Below are 12,213 nucleotides of genomic sequence, written 5' to 3'. Positions count from 1 at the left end.
ATGTATGTACTAGGTAATTAAGTAGATTTAATAAATAGGGGAAGTCAGGCAATTTGGATCGTCGGGAGATTTGAACTACAAGTTAATTTAATTAAAACTTGCGCTACTGAATAGAACATAGGATGATTCGCCAGTAACTGGCCACTGTTAGGGGGGACGCACGGGGGACTTTATTTTATAAAGTGTAGTGCTATATAAGTACTAAAAAGTATAATAGGTATATATATTCGTGAAATATAAGACGTCTCAAGCTATTTTCCACAGCGAGTCAAGTAGCAATCTATTTTGCTAGTGAAATGGATCCGAGGCGGTGCTGCGGAAGCGCATAACCCTTACGAACCGGAACATTTGAGAAGTTCCTGAGAAACTCGAGGCTTTATCGCATTTATATGGGGCAACAGCAACCGTCGGATCCTTGTGATAACGTTGCGTTCACGTTATATGTTACAATACATAGAAATTACTATTTACTTACTATTACTAAGTAGGTAGCTACCTATACAACTTTTCTCAGCTTTTAGACATTATAGGTATGATTAGAATTAGGTTACAATATACAATTTAATCAACCGTCCGTCCAGCCGAACCGTAGCTAAGTGGAAACTGACGATTTACTTAATGGTAGTTTATGTGACGGGGACAGGCTACATAATTGAATGAATTCATTAAAATACGAGTGTGGATTTATGAAGCGAACGAAGCGAGTATCATTGATTAGAGATTAATCATTTTCAATTAGTCGTCGATACATCAATTCGACATATAAGGGGGATTCAGATTTAGTGAATGAATCATTTGCCAGCCATTTACTAAATGAGTAGTACCTACAGTATGTACCTACAGGCGTGCGTGCAGATCGGGAACTATTGTGTGAAACGAAGCGCTAGATGCGCATTAGCCAAATCTGGATGCACCTTTATATCGAAATTAATAAAATGTGCCGGACAAGCAAGAACGACCGATATCGCTGCTGTCACTTATACAGGGGAGCAACTTTTTGAAGTGAAAACTTCTTTAGCGGCGCTGGGCAATTTTGAAGTAGGGAAAAAATGATAAACTCGAGACAGCGTAACGCGATCACGTGACCGTAACGTTTAGATGGCCACTCATTTAGATGGCATTTAAATCAATAAAGAAAAACTCAATGACATTACATGAAAAAGGTTCTAATCTTGTACGGGTTGAAATACGAGGATCTCACAGTTACATTTTAACTTTATATCACTCAAATATAATTCAATAAAGCTACATCTTGATGAAATCGCTAATAAAAGTGAACTCTAGTACTGGTGAATAAAACTCAAAATATCATGACCAAAATATATTTAGATGCGAGGTCTGCAAGGTAACTTTACAATTTCTATTCGACTTTTAAACAATTAACGCTACAAATTTGAATTTCGAATTTTAAACAAGCTCACTGACCAGCAATTTCAGAACTAAAGTTTTTCAATAGAAAGGAGGATGGGTCAATTATACATAGTGCTGCAGACATTTTGGACTAGTCATTGATTTTTCACTTCTGTCGGCACTCCCGGAGTGCAACCCGTTGTTTTTTTTTTTTGCTAACATTACGGGTCTTCGAATAATTTCCGTTAGGCTCCATTTCCCCCTTCCATCTTCCTCTAATTAATACAGTTCCAAAAGAAAGGTTTTCTATCTCGCGTGATACTGTCGCGCCGCTAGCTCCTATGATAGGCCTACAGAATAGATATAAAACCTATGTTTCTACTAGATAAGTATAGAATCTTCACTGTCTAATAATAAAACTAATGTATTGACAGCAAATCACGTCTAACTCATGAGTCGCATTACGCGTTCTCTTTCTCGCTCATTAGACTGTGCTCGGAGTGAAATACCACTGGCGCAAGCAATAAAGTGTATATCGTAAATAGAAGTAGTGGTGTATTGGGAAACTTGTGGTAAACTAATCAAAATTAAGCCTGGCCAAGAATCCTTTTATATCGATGGTTGTAACGCCTATAAGTAATTGTAAAACTATAAAAGTCCGACTAAAATAGAACGCTGATTATGGGTCATGGCTCATTTTACAGGCATAAGTACTGGAAGCAGAATGACCGTTAAAATTAAAGACAAACTTTATGGTTTAGGGAGACGACCCGAAAATTGAGTTACAATAAAAAAAACTGACCTAGTGTGAGGGACTCATTTACATTTTAACATGACAGACTTATAAAATCCCGATACTTAATTTTCATTAAGTGTCTGACTTTTCTTTACGCCAAGTCTACACATGGTAAAAACTTGTGGTAAAAAAGTGGTAAAGGTGCCATGAAGTCTTTTGAGAGGTACAATGAGTTGTAAAATGGCATGGAAACATTATGAATGAATTCATTAAAAAGGTGGCCATACAATTTTGAAGCTGGGCTTTACTGTCTCTGGAGTCTGGATAACATCATCTTACATCCATCAATGGCGTTTAGGATGTTATAAAGTCTAATCGGTTATGAATGTTATGATGCCTATAAGCTTCAATCTCAGTCGAGTTCAATCTACGCAAGCGTTACTTTTATTGCTAGTAATCATGAGATAGTATAGTCTTATTTTTTTATGGGCTATTATCAGAGTAAGAGGGCACTTGCTCCAGTAGGTACTATTTAAGGAATACTTTTTTCGTAAGTAAGTAAGTCTACTACTTTAGAAGTACATATATACATTAGCCAGGCTGACGAAATATAGTTTGATAAATCGTGTTACTTATTTCAGTATTTAACTTCTAAACTACGATTCCCACTGAACGGGCAGAGACGGAGCGCATTTCACATTTGTACGGCCGCAAGCCGTCCGGCTCCACGCGGACGCGGACGGCTTCGGACGGATTCCATCGCTTCTGCCATACATAACGTATCAGGCACATTGAAAATGCGCTCCGGCGCGGCCCGACTCCAGCCGGTCGGTGGGAATCGTACATAATACATTCTTGAGAGTGCTGATAACTAATGTTAAATTTTTCTTTTATACAAGTAGGTACTCTTGGTGCTTTCCTGCTACGTACCTAATAAATACTGTAATACATTTCAAAACTAAACATGAGCTTGTTACTCCTATTACCGAACACTTCTATTGCTGGTTGCTTACTCGGCACGGTCGATTATTTTCTTTGCAACTTGCCACATCACAGTCTACGTGATGCGTGATGTTTGCCTACGTGATTTATGTATCGTAGGTCCATTCTGATTGATGCTGGCACCTAATAGCCATCTCGGTTGTCGGCGTCCCCTTTCTGTAGCGGCCACGAACAGTGCCACATTGTTTATTTGTTTACACGGCGCAACGCCACGAAGATAACTGTGGAAACGCCGTGGCGACTTGAAAGAACTAATGCGGTATTTTTGTCGGTGACTATTATTCACATTGTGTGGGCCGCGCTCGACAGTGTGTTTACTTTTTGTGAAAATTTAGCAGATTTCGCTCCGCTCTGATACGAAACTTTTTGTTGTGAGCTAGGCTATTTACCTATCATCAGTTCAAAAATACATGCTATCTTTACTTGACTAGGCTAGGTATTTCTGAAAGGAAGGAAGAACTACCAAAGGAAGAACTGTTAAATTTGTGACAACGTTAGTATTATAGAAGCCAGCATAGGTTCAGTACTAATGTATATTACACAATGTAATGTATTAGATATTGGTACTCGTAATTTCCTCTGTAGCAAAACACTGCTGAATGTAGCTAAGGCCACCCGCATTTCTTCTAAAATATGTGATTTTGTAAATTATTTTACTACTGAACACGTCTTAGAAACAAAATAAATTAAAAATTTCGTCTCTGTGTATGTGATTCATATTCATCGTATTTTAAACTGATAAATTGCTTTAAAATTAGTTTCTTTGGCCAAGCAGCCAACGTAATCCTAAGATTATGATTCAATAAAATCTGTTTAGTTATTGCAGTACAACGTCGTTTATTGATTATTGCACTACAACATTGTTATAGAGCCTAGAGAATGTATTAAATACACCAGCAACGAGAACGCCGGCAAAAGGAAATGCTTACAACATCGCAGAAAATACAATTTAAGCACGATGCTTGAAAGGAAAACATTGTAAATGTCGTGTTTGTCGTAAATGGGCCGAGCTGGCTCCCGGCGGGACGCTGAAACATCGCCATTGGCGTGTAACTAGCACTCAGTGAAGTCCTTTCATGAATAATGGACTTACTGCCCACCAACATTGCACATGGCCCGTAAAACAGAACTGTAATGATTGACGCACAATGTTTTAATTGGTGAATTTAGGGACTCAAGATCGAGAGCATGTCTGCATAATCCTTTGTTTATTAGAAAACGAAAAGGCGACTCCAATAAGTGTCTTGTCAGACTTATTTAATCCCTGATACAGCGAAACCGCGAAATATATCGAACAAGATTTTGTATTGTATTAACCATTAGGGGCTGTCCATAAATTACGTCATCGATTTTTGACGATTTTGGACCCCCCCCCCTATAATCATCCAAAAATCATGCTTCAAATGACCCCATTTCCTCCTACTTCATGCTACCGTCATCCGATGTCCAGACCCCCCCCCCCCTAATTTGAAATGACGTAATTTATGAATAGCCCCTAGATGAAATGATAACTAGAATAGTTGCGGTCATTTTAATTAAGTATATCAGTCATTAATGAGAACCGTGGCTTTGATGGTATTGGAAGTATTGTATACTGTTTAAGTACGAGTTCGAGCTTAACAGAGACCCTATAATATCGGTGTCATTAAGTTTTTTTTTGTTAGAAAAAAAAAAACAGCACAGCAGCAGTTATGTAAGCACGTACCTAATTCACGTCACGGGTATAAATTACTAAATTGAACTTATTTGCGTAACCATACATATTATTATGTAGGGTATTTTTAATTGATAAATATAGAATGTATCACATTCTATATTTATCAATTAAAAATACCCGTCACTAACAAAAATTGTGGGTTAAGGTAGTGACGCTGAAACTCTGAAAATTACGATGTCCGAATGAACGCAAATAAAGTCCAGTCATAAAACTCATAAACTACAAACGTAGGCGTCGAATTAACGTTCGACATAAACACGCAATCGTCACGGAGTCTCTGACATATCTTTACAGTTAGACCACTAGTTGCCATTTAAACATGGAATCATCTAATTGATGCATATCTCTTAGGCACTTGATATATTATGACAATTATTACTTATATCTTAAGGGAATTCAGCCATAACATACCTACCAGGTACCTATTTAATAAATAATTAAAATTTATAATATACCTCCACACAGCGGTATCTCCAAGAGTAAAATCGTGTAGACTAAGGTATGAATTTATTTAGATTTTTGAAATTATCAGCAGGGGACCGATTTTTGAGTTTCGAGCGCTCCATTTCGTCACTCGTCACTGGAAAACGGCAAATTGATATTTTTGACATAGGAGCAATAGAAATTGAGAATCTAGTGAAACTGACCACTCGTTTTCAATTCTATTGGTGAATTACATTGCCAAGATGACGTAGCTCAAATATTGTTTAAGTGTTTGCAAGTTTGTTAGCAGCAACGTATTTAGAGTTAGGTCAAGATAAGTTTGCAACGATTTTGATAGCATATGCAATGCAAGTGTTATTAAATTTATACGTCATAATTTCATAAAAGCTTGACGTTTAAAATAACACTTACACTGCGTGTGCTATAAAAATCGTTGCAGACTTATTTTAGGCTAACTACATTAAAGCCAACCTATTTAAAACGATTTTCTGAGGGCCTAGCCAAGGTGACAATCGCTTACGCTCCGTAGTGCGACCGAGACATTTTCGTTTCGGTCGCTACTGGGAGAGTGATAGAGATACTATATACCGTATCGTTCGCCATAGAACAAACGATTGACATTTTGACTTCGCGCTCTGATGTTTGAGTTAACGACATGACAAATGAAAACTTAATAACGAACTGATGACATGGACATGACAAATGATAGCTTAAATCTGAGGAAAGTAAGTACTCAAGAGACGCAGTACCCAGGAATAATTTTGCTACCGTTATTTCCTGTAATAAAGTGTAATAAATATTACTCTAAAGCGTAATGATTACGAAAATATTTGAAATAAGTTCAGAATGTTATGATTATTATGTTCAGGAAAATAATTACAGACCACTTGTTGATAGAAATTTGTTGTGGATGTGTGAAATTCGGATGGAGTAATATTAAAGTCAACAATCCCTATTTTTTTTTTCAATTTAGGCAAGAAATAGTTTATTAACAAAAAGAAATACATTAATAATTCTTCTTAAACTCAGTTCAGAAGTCTTTGATGCTATTATTAGTGTCTAAAAATACCTAGCCACAAATATCTTACTATTAATAATGTTTATGAACTTCTCACTCCGTAAACATTGAGGTGAATACTTAACCCTACCGAATTACGTGTAAAGTAAACTCGTACACGATTTAGTAGCTGGTTGCTAAATGCCTAACGATTTCTTTCAAGCTTCGCAGAAATAGATCTGATAACAAAGTAAACCAGCGGGTAGTAATGGACACGCCAAATGAGCTAAAACAGAAGGCGGAATGAGAAAAATAAACCAACATGTTTTACGAACCGAGAGACGAGAGAAAAGAAAAACGGGCGTAAATTTACCAACTATTTCGCAAAAATCTATTTTAAAGCGAGTTTTTTATGTCACGTTGTAGGCCAACAAGCATACAACCTGCTTAAAGGTAAGCAATTACCGTAGCTTTAAAAATGCGGAAGTATGCATGTTACTATTTCAATATCAAAAGCATTAACAATTCTATATTATTCACATTTTAAAACCTACCGACAAAATTAAATAGCGTCATCCAGCAAGTTAAAATTTATTTAACATTCATCGTTTAATATTTACAATACATTTCTGAAAACCGCAACCAAATCGGCCAAGCCGTTTTGGAGATACATGGGAAGATTTGTTTGTGCACAAACGAATACATAAACTTTCAACTTAAATGCATATTATACCGTATCCGTTCCGTCGGGGATAACATTTCTATAGAGAAATCTACCCTGTAATCTGGAGATACTATCTAGTGCCCATCATGTAACGTCATGTTGGACACTTACCCGTCGGCGAGGTCATCGTTTCGTCTTATCGCGATCTATTCACACGTTTTCATGAAGAGCATAATCTTAAGCATGAAACTAAGTTTAAGAAGCTTCCTTATCCTGCAAAGGTTTTCAAGATGCTAGTCTATATACGTATTAATTTGCATCCCTATTTTAAAATAATTATTTTATTGCCGTCGTAAACAACATTGAACACGAATTGCATCCAATATGAAACAGCAAATACCTGGGCCTGGGCTTGAATCCCATTAATAGCGTTTATTTGTGTTAATAATTACGGTGTGGTTATTTCTTGGTTAGTATATAAATTTATCATGAATATACACCCCAGGCCAAAAGTATGGAAACAAATTTATATGACAATAAAAAACTGTAATTTTCACATAAATAATGTATTTATTAAAAAGAAATATAATATAGTAAAATGATAATAGAACATTTTAAAAGTAAATTACTTATAATTTTCTTTAATAAAACTGTAAATTCAACCTTTCGTAGAAAGACAATTAGAAGGTTGATTTGTATGTTCCCTCAAATTTATATGTATTTTCCGCATATACATATTAGGATGTTTTAATACTTTGGGTGCTGTTTTAATCTTATAAAACTGCCTAAAGTAATTTTTGCGTTACCAATACACAATAATAATAATGGAAATACACAAAAAAAAAACCCGCTCTGACAATGACAGACGTCTCGTAAATTTTATTTCCTATAATTATATTTTTATACGTTTTTATTGTTAAATCTATTGTGTATTTTGCCATCAAATGAACCCTTGACCTGGCTAAATATGTGGAAACGTACAATATCGACTATAATACGTGTGACTCAAATTCCATACACACGCCACGGACATATGACATTTGTTTGACAAAACGGTCAACACAATATTACGGCAAAACGGTAAATAACGTTTGAAAAGAATGATTACGAGAAGTCAAAGACGAGCAGCGGAGTTGACCAACAACGCACGACCGCCACCCCCGCCCGCTCCGTCCAGTTCCTCGTCCACAACGTCGTCAGGCGACGAGTTCGCAACGGCGCCTGACTGCTAATGAGCAACTGAGGAGGACTTTGGAAGAGGCGATTACGCAGTATCGCGTCACAACCAACTCTAGACCCCGATTACCACGTCTGCCTATGAATAGACGCAATCTAGCGCTAATGGGAGCCCTAAACGCTTTACTAGAACCACATTTGCGGACTAGTAAAGATTTAGATGATACGCACTCGATCATGTACTGCGGAGCCATCGCGGCGTGCCGTGTTGCTCGCGTCAAGTTCCCGGACGCTGAACGTGCACCTAGGACCGTCGGAGGTGTCCCTGCATGGCAAGCGCGGATCGAGCGACGTATCAGCTCGTTTAGGACTCTCATCGCAAAACTGATCTGCTTCAGGGGGGGCAACAATCGCCCCCGAGTAATGCGCTTTGTGAACCAGGCGTTTGCGGGGACAGATATCAGGCCCCGCGACTACATTGCCAATGTCACAGAGCGCATCGACTTTCTAAAGCAGAAAGTCTATGCATGGGTAAACCGTATTCGCCGCTACAGAGAGCGTGTGGATCGATTTCAGCAGAATCGCCGGAAGTGGGAGGAAGCCAACCTTCGTGCGCCCGACACGCAGCCGCCGGATGCTACTGCCATGACCGACTTCTGGCGTAGCATCTGGTCGGTGCCTGTCGGACACACCGAGGGGGGTTGGATGAGTGTTGTCGAGTGTGAGTGCGAGTCCATCGAACCTATGGGGGCAGTCACCATCAGCCCCGATGACGTCAGTTGTGCCATCCGCATGGCCCAGAACTGGAAAAGTCCTGGGCCGGATGGATTGCACAACTTCTGACTAAAGTGGTTCCGATGCTCTCACTCGCGCTTGACAGTACAATTTCAACAAGCCCTCGAGCTTGGTTCTCTCCCACCTTCCTTAACAACTGGTGTCACCTTCCTGCTCTATAAGTCCGGTAGTACCACGGAAGCGAAGAACTACAGACCCATCACATGCTTGCCTACACTCTACAAGCTCCTTACATCCATTTTGAGAGCAAAAATCAACGCGCACATTGTCGCAAACAATATTCTGGCTTCCGCTCAAAATGGATGAAGGGTTGGGTGCCGTGGTACTAAAGAGCTCCTCCTCATAGACATGACCATTTGCCAACAAATCCGGCGGAACAAGGGTGCCCTCTCAGCCGCTTGGATTGACTACAAGAAGGCCTATGATTCGGTGCCTCATTCATGGTTGGGGAGGGTCTTAGAGTTGTATAAAGTTGATGCAGCTTTGAGAGCCTTCCTAAGCGCGTGTATGAGACAGTGGACCACAGTCCTTCGTCAACCAGGAGGCGGGGATGACCGCTCTGGCCCGCAGGATTTTATAAGGATTGAACGAGGAATCTTTCAGGGCGACAGTCTGAGTCCCCTGTGGTTCTGCCTAGCTTTGAATCCCCTCAGCACCCTGCTGAAGGATTTGGGACTAGGTTGCCGGCTTCGGAGAGAGGGTGAAGTCATTTCTCACCTTCTGTACATGGATGACCTCAAATTATTTGCACCAAATAGCCAAGACTTGTTGGAGCTACTGAAAACCACCGAAGTCTTCAGTAGTGCCATCCACGTGGAGTTTGGTGTCGATAAATGTGCGGTTATGCATGTACAGCGGGGGAGGGTTGTAAATTCAACAAATTTACAACTTTCTGAGACAATGTCTTTCAGATCTATCTCTGAATCAGAAACCTATAAATACCTTGGTATGTCACAGTCGTTGGGTATTGAGGACGGGGGTATTAGACGGTCGGTGAAGGAGCGCTTTTTCAGTCGGCTCACAAAAGTCCTTAACAGTCTTTTGTAAAGGAGGCATCAAAGTGCGCGCCTTCAACGCCTGGGTAATGCCCCTACTCACATACTCCTTTGGCATACTAAGGTGGACTCAGACCGAGCTGGACGCCCTGGATCGGAGGGTCCGATCACTGCTCACCGCACATCGCATGCTACACCCACGCTCGTCAGTTATGAGATTGTACATCCCACGGAAGTGTGGAGGCCGAGGCTTCCTAAACGCCAAGGATCTCCACAACCACGAGGTGTACAATCTCAGGAACTATTTCCTTAACAACGAGTGTGGGATGCATCATGATGTGGTGGCAGTAGATAGGAACCTCACGCCGCTTTCCTTGGCAAACGAGAACTGGCGCAAACCTGTGGTACTAAGTACTGCGGATCGCAAGGCGGCATGGGAGAGTAAGGTGCTACACGGGCGGTTCTACAAGGCCCTCACGGGACCCGATGTGGACCTGCTCGCGTCGGTGAACTGGTTACGATTCGGGGACCTCTTCGGAGAAACCGAGGGTTTTGCCTGTGCAATTGCGGACGAAGTGATGATGACGAACAACTATCGGAAATATATCCTGAAGGACGGTACGGTCGACATCTGTCGGGCATGCTGCCCTCCCGGAGAGTCACTCAGGCATATCATTTCCGGTTGCTCTCATCTTGCTAACGGCGAGTACTTGCACAGACATAATCTCGTAGCCAGGATTATTCACCAGCAACTTGCTCTTCTATATGACCTTGTGGACCGCGAAGTACCGTACTACAAGTACTTACCTGCGCCTGTTCTCGAGAATGGTCGTGCCACGCTCTATTGGGATCGATCTATCATCACTGACAGGACTATTGTAGCCAATAAGCCTGATATTGTGATAATAGATCGATCGCAAGGTCGGGCCGTGCTCGTTGACATCACCATCCCCCATGATGAGAATCTCGTGAAGGCCGAGAAGGACAAGTCCAGTAAGTACCTAGACTTGGCTCACGAGATAACCGCCATGTGGGATGTTGACTCGACGATCATTGTCCCGATAGTCGTTTCAGTGAACGGTCTAATAGCGAAGAGTCTCGACCAACATCTTGAGAGACTCTCGCTAGGTGGTTGGATCAAGGGTCAGATGCAGAAGGCGGTGATCTTGGACACAGCGCGGATAGTTCGCCGGTTCCTCTCTCTGCGGCCCTGACCACCGGTAGCTTGGGCCTTGCCCCGCTGCTGGCGGCACCCTAGGTTAGGTTTTTTATAATGTGTTTATATGTATGTTTTATTGTTTTGTAAGTGTTTTTATATTCATATTATAAATAACCTAACTTGAGATGAAAAATAAATAAAGAGAATATAATGGAAATATTAAAAATTAAGAAAAATAACTTTGTTTCCATACTTTTGGCCTGGGGTGTATTAGGTATTAAAGTAATAAAACGAACGTAAAAAGCCTACCATACAAACTGATCTAACACAGGACAATTCTGCCGTCGGATACTAAAAGGCAGTCTTAGAACATTTTGTTCTCAGAAGACTGCCTTTTAAAAACCGATGGCAGAATTTCTCACGTTTTCCATCCCACTGGGATTAACGGGATATCATCGACGCATACAACCATGTTCCTTCACTTACTTGTATAACATTGTCCAGCAACAGTCCCGACGGCCGTACAGTCGTGCGCGTGTACTGTTGCATTGAGTCTGAACGTCGCTTTCGTGGCGTTGGGCACGAACTCGTGTCGACAGATCTCCCATACGCCGGAGTCGCTCGACAGGAAGTACATGGAGGCGTTTCTAGCGGTGAAGGCGATACCTGGAACAAATGCAGTGTTAACTTCTGGCCGAAAGGTGTAGTTTTCCGGCGGTTTCGAGGCAACCTGCCGAACCCTACGCCGGAGCAGACGTCGCAACGGAGCCACTCCATACTGTCGCCAAAATCAGTACTGCTGTAGTGTTAATTTTTAAGTAGGTATAATAATGTATGTATCTTCGGGCCTACGGAGTTCATTTTTTTATTGAATACGGTTTAATTTGTACTGTTTCGTATGTTCACCATCAGGGCCGTCTTAAACTATGCTGGGGCCCTTGGCCACATAAGAATTTGGGGCCCTTTTGGAAAGTAAAGAAAGCTAATTAAACTAACATTTTTCTACTATGATCTTCTATTTATTATGGGTAATCAACCGTGTGCCCTTATGGTAAAGACGGTACTGTTCACTATACTACTGAGTCGATTTCAATGAATGCTGTGTCAATAGATTTTTATATGGTTCGGTTCATACAGGCAACATTTTAACTGAATACTAAATAACGTTTAATGGTGAG

General features: G+C 40.6%; 1 protein-coding gene across 2 annotated transcripts in view; it reads right to left on the bottom strand.

Annotated features, from left to right (window-relative positions):
• Window positions 1-12,213, bottom strand: part of LOC134791706 (coiled-coil domain-containing protein 96-like) — a 79,088-nt gene that overhangs the window by 25,434 nt on the left and 41,441 nt on the right. For both annotated transcript variants that reach the window (XM_063762812.1, XM_063762814.1), the window contains one exon: window positions 11,522-11,701. In XM_063762812.1, the coding sequence (XP_063618882.1) occupies window positions 11,522-11,701 (180 nt within the window). The remainder of the gene's footprint in view (window positions 1-11,521; window positions 11,702-12,213) is intronic.

The sequence above is a fragment of the Cydia splendana genome, chromosome 6, assembly GCF_910591565.1.
Source record: "Cydia splendana chromosome 6, ilCydSple1.2, whole genome shotgun sequence".
Taxonomy (NCBI): Eukaryota; Metazoa; Arthropoda; class Insecta; order Lepidoptera; family Tortricidae; genus Cydia; species Cydia splendana.
The sequence above is the reverse complement of the archived record's forward strand: the minus strand, read 5'-3'. Positions and strand labels throughout refer to the sequence as shown.